This window comes from Phacochoerus africanus, chromosome 14 (genome assembly GCF_016906955.1).
Source record: "Phacochoerus africanus isolate WHEZ1 chromosome 14, ROS_Pafr_v1, whole genome shotgun sequence".
Taxonomy (NCBI): Eukaryota; Metazoa; Chordata; class Mammalia; order Artiodactyla; family Suidae; genus Phacochoerus; species Phacochoerus africanus.
In genome coordinates this window covers 1,909,108-1,931,307 of record NC_062557.1, presented here as the reverse complement: position 1 = coordinate 1,931,307, position 22,200 = coordinate 1,909,108, and the positions used below count along the sequence as shown (strand labels likewise).

Sequence of the window (22,200 nt, the reverse complement as noted above, 5' to 3'; positions counted from 1 at the left end):
TTCAGAAGCATGTAGGTCCATTTGTAATAATAAAAAGCTTTTTTTCCAAAATTAATTAACAGAGTTTCATTTATAGGACTGACTTCGATATGACGCATCTCTTGAACGAATGGCAATAAGCTCTGGCAAACTGAATCGTGGTAACCATAGTAACGGGGGGGGCACCCGCTCGCAGTTTCCTGGGACGCACGGCCGGAACGCTCTGAGGACATTTGGCCTGTTAGGCACGCCGTAGTCGCGCTGCATGCTGGGCCTCGGCAATATGGCGTCCTCCTTGATGTGCTGATGAGCGGAGTTTCACTGTAGCTTCAAACCAGAGGGCAAAAGTCCCGAGACCCAATAAGCCCACATTACGCGTTTTTCTCCACGGCTCCGTGTCGCCCGTTTCTAAGGACTCGTTCTCAGGGAGGAGAGGGCCACGGGGCCGGAGGCCAGGACCAGCCAGGCCGCGCGGACTCGGGGCTGAGGAGCCGGCTGCGGGCGAGCACGATGGGCCGGTCCTGGCTCTGGTTGCAGCAGCTCCGGCGAGTGCGGGACCCGCAAGGCTGAGAGTGGCTGCAGGAGACCCGAAGCTCTCTGAACCTCTTCCCCTCGGCCGGAGACCTCAGCCCAGTCGGCGACCCGGCACCAAGAGCGGGCGGCCTGCCTGTCCTCGGATCGGCTGAGGCGTTGGAGGCCGAGGGCAGGGTCATCGTGAGGCCTGGAGTCTCGCACGCCTTTGACAGCTCCGCTCGCAGCCCCCCGGGAACCGACAGCCTCGGAAGCAGCCGGTGGCTTGGGATCTGGGCCGCGTGTGTCTGTGCGGAGCTCCTTGGGTTCCCTCACTTCCCACTGCTCTTCCCACGCCTCCGACTTCCCGCGCAGAGTTAGAGAAGGATCGCTGACTTTTTGCCTGAGTGAGGGTCTCCGCACACTCACTATCCGTTTCATTTTCTACTCCTCCCTCTTCTGTGTATTCCTTCGCCAATTCTGGTACACACTGGTTTTCAAGGCTGGAGGTTCTCGAGCGCTTGCTGCCCAGGACTCCCCCACCCCCTCCCCCAGTGATGGAGTCCGAGATGCTGCAGTCGCCCCTCCTGGGACTCGGGGAGGACGATGAGGCCGACCTTACAGACTGGAACCTGCCTTTGGCTTTTATGAAAAAGAGGCACTGTGAGAAAATTGAAGGCTCCAAGTCCTTAGCTCAGAGCTGGAGAATGAAGGATCGGGTAAGTGGATCGCGCCTGCGCCCCTTGGACCTTGGTAGTTTTTTTCGGGGAAGTTCGTTTAGAGCCAGAGGAGTGTCCTTGGGAAAGCGGCGGTATTTTTTCCCAGCTGTGTGTTTCAAGTCAACCAAAAAGCACAAACCATTTCAGACTCTGGGTCTTGGTTGTAAGTGGAAAAGGCTGTTTCGGTTCGCAGTTATTCCCTGGAGAGTTAATTCGGTACAAACTAAGTTCTAATTCAGACAGTACAAGTTAAGTATGTTAGAAAACCCAGCATTGTCACACGCCCCTTGATATACTTAGCACTGTTAACACTTAGCTTGGGACATAATATTTGTACCCACGTGGTTAGTCTACTTTTGTGGCTAATTTACTTTTTTGGTCCAAGCTAGGGCAAGTGCAGAAGTCCAGTATAGTATGCTAGGAAACAAGATTACTGGCAAATGTTCAGGTGGTAACAAATTCATGCGTAGTTATTTTTAAGTTACAGTGAACTCCATCATAGCCTTCTAAACAGCTTTCTGGAATCTAGACTTTCCTCCTTTTGTGTGGTGTCTTGTTACTGTTACTTGGAGACAGAATTTCTCTAATAGTGCAGTTGGAGTATGATGGGGTGAAACGGGGGTTTAGGTTTTAGGGGGTCTTCGTGGTGCTGGGATGTGGATAGCAACTCACAAGCAGCTTACAGTAAAGTAAACAATTTTGTTAAATCTGACCTTAATTTGGAGAACTATTTTCCTGGTCTCCAGAGCAGAAGGATGGGACTCTCTCATCTGTACATGCTTAGAATTTGTCTCTTTGTGTTTCGTTTTCTCCTTCTTTAAGACTGTTTGTTTCTTTGGACATTTTGGTATAAGAGAGGTATTTGGTGTTATCATGTAATGTGGTTGCTCTGGGCTTATGAAGATGTTTATATAATATTGTTGTTTTTAGTAGGTGATGTTGAACATACATGCGCTTATCCTCATGGTCATTCTAGGTGGTCAGTCACTAGTAACTGGTGCTTCAGGTATTACCTGGCTTCTCTTTAAAAGGTTAGGAACATTTGATTGATACAAAAGCAGTCTAAGGAGTAAAAGAGTTGGTCACTGGAAGAGAATGTATAGAGTCTGTCTTATGGATATGTTTCATACTAAATATATAGTTCAGAGCTTTCATGGTTGCAAAGCATATCTGAAAAAATATATTTTAAAAGTAACTGCATGGAGTTCTCTGGTGTCTCAGTGGGTCGAGGTTCTGGGGTAGTCACTGCTATGGATCGAGGGATCGAGTCACTGCTGTGACATAGGTTTGATCCCCGGTCCTGGAACTTCTGCATGCTGCAGGCATGGCCAAAAAAAAGGTAATTCTGTGGTCATCTTTTTTTTCCTGGTTGGAGGGCCTTCCTTTTTTTTTTTCCCCTTTTGGCATGTAGTTCCCTTTGCTACCTTAAACCCTTGGTCAAACTGTTCAAAACTGCTTAATGGATATATTTTTTATTTTTTAAAAATGTTTTTTGTTTGTTTGTTTGTCTTTTTAGGGCCACACACATGGCATATGGAGGTTCCCAGACTAGGGGTTGAATTGGAGCTGTAGCTGCCAGCCTACACCACAGCCCCAGTAACATGGGATCCGAGCTGCATCTGTGACCTACACCACAGCTCATGGCAACACCGTATCTTTAACTCACTGAGCAAGGCCAGGGGTCGAACTCGTGTCTTCATGGATACTAGTCGGGTTCATTAGCCACTGAGCCATGACGGGAACTCCTTAAGGATCTACTTTTGACCTTTTAATTAAAACAGTAATTTGTGAATGATCAACATTCCCTGATAAAATCTGCAAAAGTTATTAAGTGGGAGAAAAATTGTGCGAGTCGGAGTAATTACTGAGATTCTGACTTAGAGCCAGGAGAGAAAATTTGCTGTATTCGGCCGTTAAAGTTGTTTGATAAAGAAGACCAGCAGCGAGCATTTGCGGTTAAGTCTGTGGGAGCTGGGCGTCGCAGCAGAGCTGTCCCGTGTCTCCTTCCCTGGTTCGGCCCGAGGGGCCTTTGCAGCACACTTCGCAAATCCCCATGACGCTCAGAGTTGGGAGGGAGCATGCATGAATGAAACAGGCCGGATAGAACGGGTGTAATGGCACAAGTGGCGGCTGAGGTTTGGCTCGCGTCTACTTTTCTGGAGGGGGGCAACAGGGAGGCCTCTGAAGAACACACATTGCAGCTCAAGGGCAGTGGGGTTGACCGGGTCCCTTTCCCTTTCTCTCTCTTTTCTTTGAGACGCTAGAAGCCCCTTTTCTTCCCTTTCAGTGTGAAGTTTTCCAGTTTTAAAATTCAGATGTTACAAAATACAAAACAGTCCCTTGCGGGGCCGGCTCTGGCCTGCGGGTTAGCCACGTGTCACTTCAAGGCTTTGGAATCCTGCGCACACAGGCACCCAGGCCAGGCTGCTTCCCTGCCCAGCACTCTCCCGTTTGAGGACACACACAGACCCCTTCTGCTGGGCCACTGACTGCCCTAAATGCGGGCTGGGTCTTTCTTCCTGTGATTCCTGTACGTGTCCGTGTACCTTTACGGCATCCGTGTTGGTGGTTACTTACTGGAGTTGGTGAGGGTTCCTAAAATGGACACCTTCAGCAAAGTTCAGGGACGGCTCCAGGGAGTTCTGTCTGCTGGCGTCTGGCCCTGGCAGAGCTGCAGCCCATGCCCTCCCTCAGTGGGAGTTCCCACAGTCTTGGTATTGGGTCATTCCTGCTTTCACATGCCACTGTTACTGCCTTTTAATTACAAAGTTGCTGTTTGTTTAATACTGTTACTATCAAATTAGCTTGTTGCTTGGTTAATTCTATGTGTGGCAAATATATGCATCAGTGGCATTTTTGACTTGCCATTTTCAAATAACTAGGCATATGAATTACAGTTCAAAACGAATCATTTGCAGACCTATGGCTAAAACAGGTGTGTGTATACCTGGCCCATTTGCATTTTGCTGTGATACTTTATAGTTCTCACAGCTCATTTTCTGGAAAGCCGGCCTGTGGGGATCATTGGTCTCAGATGGGTCTTTCCCTAGCGTGTGTGGGATGGAACCAGGGAGGCTGGAGAGCTCTCGCTCTGGAAGAAAACTATTGACAGACACTCTGTACCTGCGCTGTAAAATGATGAAGCCGTTCGCAAACCAGCCTCGAGACTTGGTCACCTGGCTTTGCGGCTCTGCTTGCATAAACCACTGAGCAGGCTGAGTAGGTACGTGCAGCTGTACACGGGCTCTCGGATGTTTACGCGGCCTCAGGAGCACGCGGCCACAGGACGACTTCCTAACCCTCCCTGCTCCCGCCGTTCTCTTTGCGTCCTCGCCCCCATCTGCTCTGGCTGGGCCCGTGCCGCCCGGGCCTCCCTCCCTTGCTTGTTGCTAAATCTAAACGTCCCTCCTCTGTCCTTCTCTTCTTGACTTCCCTGCAGCCTTCCGGGGTGGCCCCCGCCCTCCTTCATGGAGCTTTTTCCTCATTTGCTTCCACGTCTTCCTGAAACTGCAGGCCTTCCTCTGAAGCCACTGACGGCTCCTCCTCGGACTCCTTTGCTGGTTGGCGGAGGAGGGGGGAGCACCCCGGAACTTGATCCTGGGCCGCTTTCTCTTCTGTGTGCCCGCTGCCAGCCGACCCCATCTAGTCCTGTGGTTTGACACGCTGCCTCCGCACCATGACCCCTGGTTGCCCGCTTTGCCTCGGCTTCGTCCGTCCCCACGCACTGCCATCACCGCCCGTGCGGTGCCCATCTAGAAATTATCCCACTTATTTCCTCTTCCTCTCGTTGCACTGAGCCCGTCAACTTTGTCTGCAAAGGGTATCTTACATCCGCCCACCTCTGGGTCCACCACCGTGAGCCCAGTCCTGGCAGCTACCGTCTTTCACCTGGACGGTCGTGTCCTTGCATCAGCCCAGAATCAGGTCCTGAGCAGGCTCCCTGCATCGGCCCTTGCCCTCACCGTGGCCAGAGGGTCTTTGTAGATCCGGTCCTGTTTCTTCCTTCCCAGGCCTCTTCACGGCTCCCAGGGCTCGAAGCAGGATGCGAACTCCACCCCGCTTTGCCACGCTTCATGGTCTGGCCCTGCCTGCCTTTTCTGCTTCTCGGAGCGAAAGGCCTAGAATGCCCTTTGCCTGTCCGCTCCTTCTTGTCATTTGCACTCAGCGTCTGGGTCACCTCCTCAGAGACCCCGGGGAGCACATCCTTGGTCAGCCGTCCCTCGAGATCGCTCTCTGTCTCTGCTGTTTTTCGTCATTACCCCCCAGCCCCAGAAGGGCGTTGTCTGTCGTAAAGCAAGGACCTTAGCTCTGCTGGCGTAGAGGACAGTGCTTGGCGTGCAGTAGCGACTCAGTGACAATGTAGTGGAAACGACAGGATGAATCCTTCACCTGGGACGTCCAGGTAGGTCGTGTCTTTTAAGGCTCAGTAGCGCCGACAGTTACTCAGGGGTCCGTATCTCTGTGATTGATGTGGAAACTGAGGCTTGGTTAAATGGCTGCCCTGAAGAGACGTAAGTTGCCTTAAGTGAACCCGGAAACAAAGCCCAGGTAGGAAACAAACAAGCAGAAATGTATCACCAAGTTTCGACTGGACACTCGGGCTGAGAGGCCCTGGGGTCTGAAACAAAATGTATGGTAAAGTGCCCTGGCGGCTCAGCGGGTTAAGGATCCGGCCTGTCCCTGCTGTGGCCTGGATCTTTGTGGCGGCGCAGGCTGGACCCCTGGCCTGGACGTGGCCGAAAAAAAAGGAAAAAAAGAAAACTATGGGAAAAATATGACTCAGGTGGTGGAGCCGATAGAGAAACGGATCCGATGGTCAAGCAGCAGACGACCAGAACCCTGCTCGCTGGAGGCGGCCTGGCCGCGCCCACCGTGAGCTCACGATGTGCTCCCGCTCCCTGTTCCCCGTCCTTTCGGGGCCCAGAGGCCACGCTGTTGCCATACTAATGCAAGACCCTCGCTCGCTCTTGGCCTTTCCCCGTATTGACAGTTTGCACTGATGGTGCAGAGGTGAGATGGCTGGTGCCCAAGCACCAGTCAAGATGGTAGCACCAGACCGTGCTGGCAGTGGGTATTTGCTTCACTGCCCTGCGCTCGCAGTAATGCCCTTGCTAAAGCATTGCAATGAGTAGTTTTCTTACGTCTTGGCTCTTTCATCCTCCCCTGGGCTCCTGGATGTCCCCAGAAGAGCACCTGCCACGCAGGCTGCAGCTGCTGCCGCCCTTCGCCCTTCAAGGGTCGCTCGCTGGGCCTGGGGGCTGGCAGGCTGCGCTGCTGTTCCCCCTTGTGTCTTGGCAGGCATTTTCTTGAAAATGAACCAAGCGAGCGTCACTTCAAGGAAAACAACTGTCAGTGTTTGTTGCCAGTGATAAAATTTGAGCTTTCAAGTAAAACTTAGAGTTTCAGAAAATGTGTATCTGCCCCTGAGTGTGCCAGCTTCCTAGGACTTAAAGATGTTTCTGATGAGATGGTGGTGATGCTGATAAACAGGGTTTTATGTTGTAAAGTGAAATGTCTCCACCTTTGGAGCATCTGCATGGCTCAGGGAACCTGTGTTTCCAAACGACCCGTTCATGATATTATAAAATCAGCTATGGGTAAAAATCCAAAGTTAGGCCAATGGATTTTAACATCATAGGATATGAAAGTCATGGCTGTGGTTATGGATAGATTGAATTTTCTACTCTATTTATTTATTTTTTTGTCTTTTTGCCATTTCTTAGGCTGCTCCTGTGGCATATGGAGGTTCCCAGGCTAGAGGTCCAATCGGAGCTGTAGCCACCAGCCTACACCAGAGCCACAGCAACTCGGGATCTGAACCGCGTCTGCAACCCACACCACAGCTCACGGCAACACCGGATCCCCAACCCACTGAGCAAGGCCAGGGATCGAACCCGCAACCCCATGGTTCCTAGTCGGATTCATCAACCACTGCACCATGACGGAACTCCTGGATTTTCTACTTTATATTCTATTTAGATAGATTGCAGCAAACCTTTCAGCAACTGCTGCTCACTGAGTTCTGCTGTGATAGCCAAGCAGAGTATTCCCAGTGACCTGGCTGTCCTGACACTCGCACCCCGTGACCTGGCTGTCCTGACTCCCGCCCGTCCAACTATGTCCCTTTCTGAGGCTATGTTTTTCTCACTCACTTCAACCAAGACAGCATATCATCGCAGACCGAATGCAGAATGTGCACTCAGCTAGCTTCCCGTGAGGCAGACGTGGAAGAGATTTGCAGAAGAGTGCCACTTGTCTGAAATGTTTTTGAAAACAGTTATTTTTCATAGAGATATTTATCAAAAGTGTAATGAGTGTATACTTTTTCAGTGACTTGATAAGGAAATGTACTACTTTTTTTGTTTTAGCCTCTACTGTGGAAAATACTGATAAAGGCAACTTGTGAAAGAGATTTTTGGGAGTCTTCAGTACTCTTTAAGAGGGCGAGGTGTCCCGTTATCACATGTTTGAGACCTATGAGCGTAGTTAGAGAAGGTGGGCCTCAAGCTTCAACTAGGAAGAAGGACTGAAGGCGAGCAGGTGCCCAAACCACCCGGCTGGCCCAGAGGTCCGGCGGCAGACCTGAAAGGGACTTGCGACAGACCTCTTTCCATGTTCTCTGAGCCCGTGCAGGCGGAGCCATTTGGCCACTGTTAGGGCCTCCTGGTGTCCCCCCTTAGAGGACAGGCACTGCCACTCCCCCAGCATGGCCTTGTTCTGTGAGGAGAAGTGAGTGGATCCAGTGGGGCCAGGGCAGGGAGCCAGAGGTGTTCCCTTCAGCCCCGTGGAGGGTTATCGCTCACGGGGAGTGTGCCCGGTCGTGCCTCAGTGTCTGGTGGGACAGACAGACACGTCAGCACCAAATTACAGCGCACTGTGTTCACGGGGGAGGAGGACCTGGTTCCTGGGAAAACCTTGAGTTTATGGTAAATAAGTAAATCACGTGCATTGATTACATTTAGGAAACATGAATCAGTCACACTGAGCCAGCCGTCAACTTACAGCAGCTGATAACGGGCGCTGCGGCTGATGGTGGGCGCTGCAGCAGGCGTCAGCAGGGGTGTCAGGCCTAGGAGTGGAGGGTTTGGGGGGCGCCGCTGGAGGTGGGATCACCTGCTGCGCAGGGGCCTCACGGTAATCCCGGTGAGAACCTCCTGGGCAGGAGGAGGCAGCAGGGGTGGGGCTGGAGGACAGGGCAGGGTCCCTGCTGAGGTTGGGAGGGTGGAATCCAGGGAGTCTGGGGGGATGTGGGGGAAAAGGGGCGGGGTTTATGGCAGCCACCCTCTCGCTTGCCCCTGAAGCGAGGGACCCTTCCAATGGCATTTGTCACATGAGGCTCAGGAACCACCGGGGGCCGTGTACGTGGACGTTTTAACCTGCTGTGAAAATGTGCTGTGTTCCATTTTGAACATCCTGAAACGGGCGAGAACCTTTCCTCCTCCTCGTCACCCTGCGGGAGTCCGAAGCGGGAGCGCCAACGGGATCCGCGCGGCTTCTGTCTAGCGGCTGTCCTCCAGGGCTCCGACTCGGCCGCTTTGGGGTCAGAAGCTCTGGGGAGCTCGAGGTCTAACAGCTAACGCAGAAGAGGCCATTCCAGCAGGTGTCGGGCATCTGCCGCCTCCGTGCTTCCGTCATGTTCTTGACCTTGGACTTGCCCCGCGGGGGCGCCTTTGCGGCGCGGTGCCCACTGAGCGGAGGAGGAGGTGGCCTTGCCCAGGCGGTTGCTCTTACCCGTCACTGGCCTGCTCTCCAGAGGGCGCTTCGGTTCGTGGCCATTCCTAGTTAGTATTTTTTGGTTTTGATACCATTTCAAGCTTAAAATTTCATGCAGAGTATAGTGACGTCCCCTGCGCCGCTACCCACCTTCACCAGTTTTTGCGTCGTTTCTCTGCCATTCCCTGTTTGTACGCGTGAACGTGTGCTTCTCTCCCCTGAGCTACGGAGGAGGAAGTCGGAGACTCACGCCTCGGTGTGTGTATCTCCCGAGAGCAAGGACGCCCTCTTACAGACCCCAGGAGAGTTACGAAAACGAGCACTTTCTCCTCGGTGTGTTGGAACCCTCCACGCGCAGGTCTCATGAAGATGAGGTTGCCCCTTCATGAGCCGTTTCCGCCCCCCCCCCCAGGTTCCCTCACTGCCACAGAAGGCGCACGTAGCCTCCTTTAGAGGGGTGTCTCAGGCCCCAAGAATTTCTTGCGAGTTCCCAATGTGGCTCAGTGGTTAACGAATCCACCTAGGAACCAGGAGGTTGCGGGTTCGATCCCTGGCCTTGCTCAGTGGGTTAAGGATCTTGCGTGGCTGTGGCTGTGGGGTAGGCCAGCAGCTGTAACTCCGATTAGACCCCTAGCCTGGGAACCTCCGTATGTCTCGGGTGTGGCCCTGGAAAAGACAAAAAAAAAAAAAAGAATTTCTTGACCTGACATTTTTTTTATTGCGGTAAATGATAAAGTTTATCATTTTCATTATTTTTAAGGCTGCCCGTCAGTAGCATTCAGTATGCTCACAGTGCTGAGGCCCTCACCACTGTCCATCTCCAGGACTTTTCACCTTCCCCGACCTGAACTCCGTCCCCACTGAGTCACAACGCTTCCCCCCACCCAGCCCTCGGCGACCACCCTCCTTCTTTCCATCTCTGACTTTGTGGACCTTGACGTTTGAAGAGAGGGCGGCCGGTTATCTTGTGGAACGTCCTGCGGCTGGTTTGTCCTGACGGTTCCTTGGACTCAGGTTCAGGTTTTGCGTTTTGAGTGAGGAGGCTGTTGAGGTCACGTGCTTTTCCAGAGCGTCCTACAGGAAAGCAAACCACGTGGCTTTGTCTCAGCCTCGTGGCCGTAGTTCATTTGCCTGTCGCTGTCATTTTTTCCTTACTGAACAGCCCCTTCACGTTGTCATCAGTGCCCTTTGACAACGTACCAGGCTTTGAATATTTTTTTTTTGTCTTTTTGCCATTTCCTGGGCTGCTCCCATGGCATTTGGAGGTTCCCAGGCTAGGGGTGGAATTGGAGCTGTAGCCACCGGCCTACGCCAGAGCCACAGCAACAGGGGATCCCAGCTGCATCTGTGACCTACACCACAGCTCACGGCCACGCCGGATCGTTAACCCACGGAGCAAGGGCAGGGATCGAACCCGCAACCTCATGGTTCCAGGCGGATTCGTTAACCACTGAGCCACGACGGGAACTCCAACTCTGAATATTTGTTAGCTCTCCAGCACAGTAGGATGTTCCCTGCCTCAGGCCTGGAACTGGCCTTTCTCCAGTGCTCCCCAGTTCTCTTTGGTGGAGAATGGGGTTCAGAAGGGAGACCTGGCCCGAGGCGTGCCCTCTGCTGCTGGTGTGCCATGTTTGCAGGCTCCTGGGCCGAGAGGTAGGGTGGCAGCCCTGCGCCTGTCTGTGTTCACGTCTTGCTCATCGCTGTGCGTTGACCGTGGTCCCCAGGCTCTTCTGCCCCCCTTTGCAGGTTTGTCACCTTCCCAGCCATAGTACTGGCTCCTTTGTCCTTACTGAGTCACTGGCTGGCTGGAATGTGCAGAGGGGAGTTTCTGAATTCCTAACACATAGCCCCTGGGAACACAAACCTACTAGGAGGTTAACATTCACTTGCGTCGTTGTTTGAGGCAGATTTCCCCTATGGTGACATGCACAAGTCCTAACTGTCGGTGTAAGCCGTCTCAGAGCCGGAGTCTCAGTGTTTGCAGGGAAATCGTTTTCTTCTTTGTGGGTGGGGGGTGTATCTCTGGCCTATGGAAGTTCCTGGGCTGGGGATCGAATCTGAGACACAGCTACAGCCTGCACCACAGTTGCGGCCACACCAGATCCTTAACCCGGTGCACCGCAGTGGGAACTCCAGTGGTTTTTATGAGCACCGTGAACCATTTATGTACATGGCCCTAGCCTGGGGTTGTGTGGGATCCGAGGAGACTTGGGATGGCATGGCCCTTGAGGAATTTTATCTCAGTAGAGAAAATGGCACCCCATGCAAAGCTAATCGGAGCGCAGCACACTCGAGGAAAGAGATAGCGATTTAAGGAATTCTCTTGCTGGGCTTTTCTGTGGCACCTGGATGCCCACGGTTTGGGGTTGCACCCTGACCTGTGTGCAGTAGGGTCCCTGACGGGCGAGGTGACGGTGTGTGCAGGTCAGACAGCGGGCGGAGGGGCGGGAGCGAGTGGTGCAGTCCCGGTACGTCAGCTGAGACCGTCCGGTCCTCTTGTGCCGGGCACCGGGCACCGGGCACCAGGCTCCGTGTTGGTAGTTCACTGGGAACAGCTCCTGCTGTTAAGGGGTTTACCAGTTTGTTGGGGAAGATGGGTCGGGGTGGTGGTGGCTGCGTGCAGAGCCCGGAGAAGGCCTCCTGGAGGGCGGGGACACAAGCCAGTGCGTCCCCGACGGAACAGAGATCATCTGGGCGGGAGCAGGGCCGAGGAGCCGGGGTGCAGGGCTGGGGAGCTTCGGGAAGGGCTCCCCGCGCCCTCCCAGGGCCCCAGCCCCGCTGCAGCCCTCCTGCCTTACCCGCCGCTGGCACGGCCACCGAGTGACACCACGTTCTGTATTCGCGTTGCCTCCTCAACTGGGGCAGGGACTTGGTCTCATCTGTGCTGCATCCCCGGCTTCTCACGAGCCTGGCTGCTGGGAGGTGCTCACCGGGTGTTTGTCGAGCAAACAGCCGGAGCAGAGCCTGGCCGGTGAGAGGCGGCGGGAGGCCCGCGGTGGTGGGGAGGCCGGCGGGCCCCTGGCCAGCTGTGTGAGGCCCAGGAACTTGGCTTTTGTCTTAAGGACGACTGCGGAAGCTTTGAAGTGGGTAGTGCCGGAGTCCTCTGGCTGCGGGGGGTGCGTGTGTGTGACTGTGTATGCACGTGCGCGTGTGCGTGTGTGTGCGTGGGTGTGTGTGCGCGCTCGTGAGTGAGTGTGTGTGAGAGAGAGAGAGAGAGAGTGTGTGAGAGGGAAGGGGGGGTCAGGAGCGTCCTGAGGAGGTGCAGGTGGGGCGGGGGGCTGGCTGGCCCGAGCTAGCTCTGCGTGCTCCCCGGGAGGGAGGGCGGGGGGAGAGATTGCACGTGGCTGTTGACGGGGTGCAGGAGGTGGCAGCATGCCAGGCAGGCTCCCTGAGTAGGAGGGAGGGAGCACTTACCTGCCTTGAAAGTCGGAGAAAGTTTTCCTTAAAGAACGTTTCAGCGGGAAATGGCGAAGGTACTGCTTCAGTGGTCCCTGGCCCTGTCCCTCGGTGTCCGGGCTTCGTCCTTCCCTGCTGCCGCCCTGTGCCCCCGCCCTGGTCCCCATGCCTCCGGGGTGGGGATGAGCCGCGCTTAGTGAATACTAGCTTGCTCTTTGGTTGCACAGCATCTTCTTTCACCCTTAAAAGGTGATCTACAGGCAGTTTCAAGGTGTGTCTAATGAAAGCAAGTCAGATGCTTCCATTTTCTGCGCTCCTCTAAGCCCTGGCCTAGGTCCAGACTTAGTTTCTACGGGGCGGACGCCCTGCAGAGACACAAGGTGTGTTCTGAGTCCACTGGGCCTCAAGGGCAGACTGTGTTTCTCTGTCTGTTGCCAACCTGACCTCGTTGGTGGCAGAGCCGCGCTCAGACCCCGTTCTGGCTTCAGGGCCTGGCTCCGAGACCTGCACCTCAATCTTTGCCTTTATATGGACAACTCCCCCCTCTCCCCCCGACCTTTTTTTTATGACTGAGAATATAGAAGTTCCTGGGCTACGGTTCCAATCGCAGCTGTAGCTGCCAGCCTACACCACAGCTCACAGCAACGCCGGATCCTTAACGCACTGAGCGAGGCCAGGGATCAAACCTGAGTCCTCATGGATGTTAGTTGGGTTCATTACTGCTGAGCCATGACAGGAACTCCTCATTCATTGTTTTTGGACTTTGGAGTAAGTGCTTCTTCTTCTTTTTTTTTTTTTTTTTTTTTTGCCCAAGCCTGTGGCCTGGGGAAGTTTCCAGGCCAAGGAGCGAACCCGTGCCACTGCTGTGACAACACCAGTCCTTACCCTGCTGCGCCACAAGGGAAGTCTGGGTAAGTGCTTCTGCTAGGGGGATGAAACCAGAGCATGGCCGGTGTATAACCCTGGAAGCCCTGAGGTCGGCACACACGCAGACCAGCTTGGTGGGCAGATGGAGCCGTGAAGCCTGTGACCAGAGGTTCAGGGCCGCGTTGACACTGAGGGGAGGGGGATGCCAGCAGCCAGGGAGGATTTCAGGAGAGGGGCCTGGCCGAGCAAGGCCTCTAGAGGAGGTAGGACCTGCCCTGGCTGCAAGGACCGAAGGACTGCAGGGCCGGATGGAGAAGGAAGGGCCCTCGGGGGCTTTGCAGTTTGCAGATACAGTTCCACATGGATGAGTCTGCCCAACCCCGACAACACCCCTCGAAGGCATCTGCTGTTACCAATGAGTGAACCGAGGCGGCGCAGAGGGGCAGCCAGCCCGAGGAATTCCTGGGCTGCGGGGGCCGAGCCAGGGGTTCAGGCCTTGTGGCTGCTGGCTCAGCCTTGCTTCTCATCCCATGTGCAGGGCGGCCTTGGGCGAGACTTCTCATTGGCCTCCTTGTGGAGATTCAGAAAATCCGGGTGGACTTTTTCTAAACATTGAAGAGGCAGCTGTGGGTTTGTGGAAGATGTTAGACTGGGGTCAGATGGGCCTTGGTCCAGGCTGCTTCCTTTTCTAGCTGCCTGTCCTTGGTCTGGACCTTAGTGTTTTTATCTGTGAAGTGGGTCTGAAGCTGCTTCCCCCGAGGTGGTGTGCTGCGAGGGTGCCATGGGGTGGTGCTTGCGAAGCCCGGGGCTCCCCGATCGTGGCTGAGCCCCGGACTCCGAGGGGCAGCCTGCCCGGCCGCGCGTTTCCTCCCTTCCTGTGCTCCTCACTGCGGCTGCGGGCTCCGTCCTGTCCCGTGTGTTGGTCTGATGTTGCCCATGATTGAATAATTGGAGGAAAAAGGGCAGAAGTTGCCCCCTGGAGACAGCAAGCAGTGCCTGCCGTTTTCATCCGTTGGTAAAGGCCCAAGCTGTTAATGGGACTGAGGTCCTATGAGGCCACCACCCGGGGTGGGCTTAGCTTCCTGCCTCTTCTCAGAACCCTCTGCACTGACCCCCAGCCCCTTTCCCCAGGAAGATGGGAGCTCTCCTGAGAGCCGTGCTCTACCTGAGAGTGTTTGGTGGGGTTCTGGCAAATGTTAGAGATTTTTCAAGAACTAGATTTTATGATACAGTTGCCTCAAGTCAGTGTCTGCGAGCCCCGCGGCAGGAGGATCGACGCCTGCCGGCCGTCGCGGTGAGTATCGGGGTTCAGGCAGGAGGATCGACGCCTGCCGGCCGTCACGGCGAGTGTCGGGGTTCAGGCAGGAGGATCGACGCCTGCCGGCCGTCGCGGCAAATATCGGGGTTCAGGCAGGAGGATCGACGCCTGCCGGCCGTCACGGCGAGTATCGGGGTTCAGGCAGGAGGATCGACGCCTGCCGGCCGTCGCGGCGAGTATCGGGGTTCAGGCAGGAGGATCGACGCCTGCCGGCCGTCGCGGCGAGTATTGGGGTTCAGGCATAGCCCTTGCGTTTTTCCGACGTCACGTTTGTTTCATCCAGGACGAGTATTCTCATAAAGACGGTTCTGGGAATCCGCCAAACCCCAGTGGGGAGGCGTGGCCATCACCGGTCCCTTCTTCCTGGCAGAGGTGCTTGGAGGTGAAGCGCTGTGTTTCCGTGTGTCGGGTCTGTGAGGCAGTCTGCGGGTTTAACTGGAGCGGCGAGGCAGGTTCCCCGAGTGGGTGCTTGCCGGACAGCCCTTCTTTGCTGCAGGTCAGATCCCCACCAGGTGGGCTCCCTGGCCCAGCGCTGTCCTGGGTTCCAGGAGAAAGGAGCCGAGTGTGAGGGCCTCACTGGGAGTAGGGGTGTCGGCTTGGTACCGACCCCTGGACTTTGGAGCTGAGCCTGGGCAACATTTCCTGCGACCTGCCTTTGGCTCTTTGTCTTCAGACGCTGATCCCAGCTTCTCCTTTCCGCTGTCCAGTGATTCTCAGCTCTCGCGAAGCCTCGGCACCTGTTACCACGTCCAGAGCTTGAGTTTCCCCCTGAGTCTGGTTTGCTTCATCTTCGTCTGAGTTTTGGTTTGGGGCATCTGCTCAGTTCTCCCTTCTGGGATTTGCTTGGGGCCTGCAACCCCGTGTATGGAGTGCTGCCCCTGAATGGAATTGGGCTCCATGGGCTGTGTGCACCTCAGATGCTCTCCAGAGCATATGCCTGAAGTGGGCCTGGAGGTGAATTCTGTATGTGCTATTATGGGAAGGTTTCTAAGATATAATATTATATATTATTACATTAAAAAAACCCCACTCACACTTAGAAAAAAAACAAGGCACAGAACAGATTGTTTGACATGACCTTATTTGTGTTTTTATTTTTAGTTTTGGCTGGGCGCACGGCGTGCGGAAGCGCCTGGGCCAGGGAACAGACACGTGCCAGAGCAGTGATCAGAGCCACAGCAGTGGTAACGTTGGGGCCTTGACCCGAGGAGCCACCAGGGAATTCCTCTTACTGCTACGTTGAAGACTTTCCTCTTTTTCGTTGGAAGTTAGTAGTTGATTATAATGGGCATCGGCGTAGTTTTCTTTGTGATTGGCCTGCTGTGGTCAGCGGAGATGCTTGGATCTGTAGGACTGTAGCTTCCACCAGATTTTTGGAAAAGGTACTGCCGTGTGTTCTCAGTTTTTCCATTTCTCCCTCTGCTTGCCGTCAGGCTTCCAGAGCTCCAGCTGCAATTACTTTCGATGTTTGATGCTGTTCCGCAGGCTCTGTGCTCGCTCCTGCCTCTTCCCCTCTGTGTTTCAGTTTGGATGGTTTCTGCTGCAGTGTCTTCAAGTTCTCGCAGCATACCCTTCCGCAGTACCTAATGTGTTATCACGCTCGTTACCCTGTGTCGTTTTTGTTTTGCTATTACCTTTTTCCCTAGAGATTCTACCTGAGTCTTTTTATACTTCGTGTTTCTCTCTTATGTTCCTGTTTTCTTTTAAACCCCTGAACAGCTTTATGCCACCATTTTAAAGCTCTTGTCTTATTTCCGTCACCACGCACTCCTGGTTGTCATTTCGTCATGATTTTTCTGCTTACGGATCCCACTTTCCTGCTTTGCTTTAATCTGGAACTTGCGGACCGGATGCCAGACACAGTGTTACAGTGTTGATAATTTGGATGTTCTCGTCTTCATTTAAGCGGTGTTGCGTTTTGTTCTGGGAGGCAGTTGCTTTCCTGCTGCATCAGCTTCATTCTTTCAAGGGCTGTTTTCCAGCTTTGTCAGAGCCGTGTAGGTCAGCACTGTGGCCCGCTGCTTGTTTGTAAGGGCTTTTGGAAGTAGTCTTGGTTGCCTTCCTGCTGCGGTGGCAGCATTGTCGACTAGTTTCACCAGGACTGTGCGGGCACAGAGCCTAAACTAGTTAGCATCAGGCCCGTTAGGAGGCCGTGGCTGACCCCTGGGAGGGAAGCCTTGGCTCTGAGTCTAGTTGACCCTGTGCTAAGGTGCCGCTGCCTTTCTGGGGGATGTTCTGAGCGGTCAGTGAGGGCTCTTCCTTCTGACCTGTTGAGACTAGTTGTTTTATTCCCACGCTCGCCCAGAAGCTGTTCTTTGCCTGGCCTCCTGTAGCCTCGTCCAGCCGGGCATCTGAGGGCCCCACCTAGATTTCTGGAGCTCCCCCCGGAGGGGCTCTCTCCTCTGCCCTTGGTCCCATTCCCGCTGCCCCAGCCTCTCACACTCTGCTCCGTCTCCACAGCTCAGGGCCCTTCCTTTCCCTGCTGGGTTCCGGCTCCCCACTGAGAGCTGGGTGATGGTGGGGCTCCCCTCGCTCCGTCGCATTCCTGTGCTGCGTGTGGTCTAGTGTCTGAAAAAGCGTCTTGTGTGTTGGGTTCCGCTCTCCAGCATGCATGGTCAGGGCTGGTCTGCTACAGGCTGCTCCGTCCTCCCTGGAGGGAGGTCGCCCTCAGTGTGACACGGAGGCCTGGGAGGATGGAGCTGTTGGAGGGTTAATGATGGGGCGCTAGATGGCCTTTCGTGAACTGGAGTAGCTTGATACTTCTTTACAATTCGTAAGCTGCTGTGTGTTGTAGTTGTTCTTTCACAGAATTGTGTTTTTCTGCCAGCGGCATTAAAATGTCAGCTTCCGTTGCATGGGATTGCTAGGACCGATTAACCTTCAGAACGGCTGCCTCGGCAGGGTCCCTGGACAGGTAATTTACAAGTCCAGATTTAGAGGCTTCCTCTCTCTCATAGCAGCGCTTGCATTTCATTTGGGCTTTATAAAGCCAGGTAGGTCAGAGGTTGAAACTGAAATAATTGCTGAACATGTAAGAGGATTTGAAAATGAAACCCTTTCCTGCTTTGATGCCACAGATCTAAACTGGGCCCTCTGCCACGCAGTCTCAGAGAACTGGGTTTGACCGGCTCTCTTAAGGATTTAGTTAATTTACAGAAGTCCTGTTTGGGTGTTAATATTATCATTAGAGCTCTGGAAGGAATTGCCTAATTGCTCTTTTTATTTAGCTGTTTTATTTAAGTAGGTCTGGTAGTATTTGATTTTCTTTCTTTTTAAAAAATTTATGAGGTAAAAAGTGTATAAAACATCTATCGACAGTTGAGCCAATATTTATGACAAGAACACCTGTGTACCCCCATCCAGGTCAGAAAGACCCTTTCAGCACCGAGGAAGGCCCGGTCGTGTCCTTGCTATGTCCTTGGTGTGCCCTCCCCTCGCTGCGCTTACTTCCTCCTTCCAAGAGGCAAATTCTCTTCTTACTGTTTTGGGACAGTACCTCGCTTTTCTTTCTTTCTTTCTTTTCTTTTCTTTTCTTTCTTTTTTGCCTTTTAGGGCCACAGCTGTGGCACATGGAGGTTCCCAGCCTAGGGGTCGAATGGGAGCTGTAGCCGCCGGCCTGCACCACAGCCACAGCAGCACCAGATCCGAGCCTCATCTGTGACCTACACCACAGCTCATGGCAGCGCCGGATCCTTAACCCACTGAGCGAGGCCAGGGATCAAACCTGTGTCCTCGTGGATGCTAGTCGCATTCGTTAACCTCTGAGCCACAACGGGAACTCCATGCCTCGCTTTTCTTAATGGTTTTCCTACGTATTCAGGCATCTCTGAAAACTCCCCTTGTTTTGCCACTTTGAAGGTTAGATGAATGATGCACTGCACTGTGGTTTTTACACAGTGGTTTTTGCTGCTTTTCTCAGTGTTGCGTTTGTAAGATTCACCCTGGTTGTTGCGTCTGCGTGTAACCGCTTCATTTTCACTTCAGTATAACCTCTCGTTACAGGTGCATGTCATGGCTTCCTCACCCATCCTGCTCCCGAGTGGGGTTGAAAGGAGCTCCCTCTGTATCTGGTGCCCATGAGCAGGCCCAGGGCACAGGTGCAGGACTGCTGTGTCGTGTCCTCTCTTGTTTTTGCTTTTAATTCTGTTCGGTCTTGTGCCCACTTTTTATTTGAGTTGTCTTTTTCTTACACAGTTAAAACTTGTGTTGACGTCTAGTTGATTTAGTGTGTATTTTGGATATTTACCATAAGCGCCTCTCCACTTTGAAATTTGTCTTTCCGCTTTCTTTGTGGGGTCTTTGGACATCTCAGTTTTAACGTCATCGGATTTGTTACTCTTTCTCTTTCATCTTCGTGCTCTTTCCCGTCATAGTTAAGAACGGCTCTCCTCCCCTTTCCCCGGAGGCAGAAGGATATCACCCTCGGGAGGGCTTCGGCCGTGTGGCTCCCCCCAGGGGCTCTGTACTAACTTGGGGAGTGTGGGCTGTGGAAGGGTCTGGCTTCCTGCTTCTTCCCGTGTAGACCCCTGGCTGTCGTAGTGGGTCCTGCTGGGAAGCTCATCCCTTGCCCTCAGCTGCAGGGCTCTGACCCCGTGGTCGCCCTCACACCGATTGGCTGCGTCCTGGTTTAACACCGTTCTAACTGCAAGGCCACCCGACGGCTTGTTTGAGGTGCCGTCGTCCCGCAGATTGGAAGGGTCGCAAGGGCCCAGACGGGCCGCTCTGGCCGCAGCCTTCCCCACTTCCCTCACTGGCTGCGTGGGCGCTGCTGTGGGACGCCAGCCCCACTCGGGCGCTTCCTCGGTGGCCCTGGGGGGCTTCCCTGGGACTCGCTCCAAGGAGAGTGACCCGCAGCACGGGAACAATCTGTTCCCTGAATGCGTGACAGGACCTGCTGGCAGTTTCCTTTGCACAAGGCGGTTTTAAAGGCTGTGATTTAGGCTCTTAAAGTGGTATTCTTTTTTCCCCCAGTGTTCATTATTTGTTTGTTTTTGTTCCAGTTTTATGGAGATATAACTGGCATGCAGCACAGCACCGGGTGAGCTTAAGGTGTGTAGCCTGGTTTGACTTGCATACATGCAGGCGTTACCACAGGAAGGCTAGTGAACATCCGTCATCTCACACACACGAAACTTTAAAGAAATCGAAGCCCTTCTCCTTGTGGTGAGAATGCTTAAGGTTCGCTCTAACAGCCTGCACACGCCCCGTTCAGCAGAGGGCTGATTACAGTCGTCCTGTTGTGCAGCACACCCTGCATGCACTTCTAACGGAAAATTGTACCTGTTTTGTTTTTCTTTTTTTAGGGCTGCACCTGCAGCATATGGAGGTTCCCAGGCCAGGGGTTTACTTGGAGTCGCAGCTGCCAGCCTAGCCACAGCCATAGCAACGCCAGATCCAAGCTGCCTCTGCAGCCTACACCTTAGCTTGTGGCAACACCAGACCCTTAACCCACTGATCAAGGCCAGGGATCGAACCTGTATCCTCGTGGATACTAGTCAGGTTCTTAACCTGTTGAGCCACAAGGGGAACTCCCAGGTGTATTTTTTTAAGTCAGTTTTAGTGAATCGTATTTTTAGGGGATTTTGTCCATTTCTTCCAGGTTTCAAATTTAGGGCATAAAGTTGTGCAACGTGGAGTTCCCTTGTGGTGCAGTGGGTTAAGGATCTGGCGTTGTCACTGCAGTGGCCTGGGTGGCTGCTGTGGTGCAGAGGTGATCCCTGGCCTGGGAACTTCCACACGCTGTGGGTGTGGCCAAAAAAAAAAAAAAAAAAAAGCCCACAGCCCCAAAACAATTGCTCAGCATATTCTCCTGTGATCTTTTCAAAGTCTGTGGAGCCGTGATAATGTTCCTTTCTATTTCTGACATTGGGTATTTGTATGTCCACTCTTTTTTTTCTCAGTTTTGGCCGGAGGGTTGTTTATTTTTTGGTCATTCAAATAACCAGCTCTTGGCTTTGTTAGTACTCTATATCATGAATATTTCATTAATTTAATTTATTTTTGTGGCCACACCCATAGCATATGGAGGTTCCTGGGCTAAGAGTTGAATCGGAGATGCAGCTGCAGGCCTACGCCACAGCCAGGGCAACATGGGATCTGAGCTGCATTTGCGACCTATGCCGCAGCTTGTGGGAAGCTGGATCCTTAACCCCCTGAGCAAGGCCAGGGATGGAGCCCACGTCTGGGATTGATACCCCATCCCCACAGATACTATGTCGGGTTCTTATCCCACTGAGCCACAGTAGGAACTCCCCATTAATTCATTTTAAAATCTTCTTTCCTTTTTTCTTCTTTCCTTGGATTCATTTTATTACCTTTACCTTATTTTTGAGGAGGAAATTCTTTTTTTGTTTGTTTTTTGTTTTTGACCACAGCGTGCAGCAGCTAGATGTGGGAATCTCAGTTACCAGACCCGGGATTGAACCTTGGCTGCAGCGGTGAAAACACCAGATTCTAACCACTAGACCACTAGGGAACTCCCTGGAGGGAATTCTTGAGATGGATACTTACCTTACTCATTTCCAGTCATTTGACTTTTTTGATACAGGCATTTTATAAATATTTAAATTGTAAATTCGAGTATGTAGATTAAATGCCTAGCTGCGCTCAGGTTTCAGTATGTCGTGTATCTGTTATTGTCCAGTTCAGATTTTCTGAAGTTCGTTGTGACTTCATTCTGAGCTACTTAAAAGCGTGCTTTGTAATTTTTTAACATAGAGGGATTTTCCTATGGTTGGATTTTGATTTCTTTTTCTTTCTCTTTCTTTATTTTTGTCTTTTGTCTTTTGAGGGCCACATCCGCGGCATGTGGAGGTTCCCAGGCTAGGGGCCTAATCGGAGCTACTGCTGCCGGCCTAGACCACAGCCACAGCCACACCAGATCTGAGCCTCATCTGCATCCTACTCCGCAGCTCACGGCAATGCGGGACCCTTAACCCACGGAGCGAGGCCCAGGATCGAACCCGCAACCTCGTGGTTCCCAGTCGGATTTGTGTCCGCCGTGCCACGACGGGAACTCCGGATTTTGATTTCTTAATTGCATTTTGACCAGAGAACGTGCGTGTGATTTCAGCAGGCAGCGGCAGTTACGCTGGGCATCTGTAGGGAGCTGTGTACACCGTTGTCATCTGTGAGCGGTGCCCCTGGTGCTGTGGCTCTTGCGACCTGCACAACTCTGCGTGTGCGTGTGTGCGCTCGTACGCACCCGTTCCAGTCTCGGTCCTTTGAAGTGTGTTGGGCTTTGCCGTTCGGGCCCGAGTGGGGTTGGTTCTGGTAAATGCACCCTGTGTGCTTGACCGGGGTGTGTGTCTGTGACTCCTGGGGCCGCGTGTGAGCAGCAGGTCACATCGTTTACTTCTTTGCTAATTTTTTGGACATCTATCAATCAACCATCGGAGAGAAGTGTGTGAGATTTTGGATGCGTCCAGTCCTCCTCATGGTCCTCTCTGCGCTTCGTTTCTCTTTTGAGGCTGTGTTCTCAGACCCCGCAGATTCACAGCTGCGTGTCTTCCCAGGGAACCGGAGCCCGAGCTGTTAATGATGCCACTCGCTTTACCCTCATAGTGCCTTTTCCCTTAGAGTATGTTTCGTTCATGTAGTTGTTCCCGTTTCCTCTTGCTTGGTATTTGCACTGTTTATTTTTCTAGCCTTTTATATATGTCAGCCTTTCTTTTCAACCTTATGTTTTTCATATGTCTC

At 53.1% G+C, this 22,200-nt stretch overlaps 1 protein-coding gene across 3 annotated transcripts in view; it reads left to right on the top strand.

Moving 5' to 3' along the window:
* The first annotated feature begins 232 nt into the window (after positions 1-232).
* Positions 233-22,200, top strand: part of RPTOR (regulatory associated protein of MTOR complex 1) — a 280,347-nt gene continuing 258,379 nt past the window's right edge. For 2 of the 3 annotated variants that reach the window (XM_047757543.1, XM_047757542.1), the window contains exon 1: positions 233-1,208. In XM_047757543.1, coding sequence (XP_047613499.1) covers positions 1,047-1,208 — 162 coding nt within the window. In that variant the 5' untranslated portion in view covers positions 233-1,046. Of the gene's footprint in view, positions 1,209-15,691; positions 15,885-22,200 lie in introns of those variants that run through there. The other variant, XM_047757544.1, reaches the window with a different exon arrangement.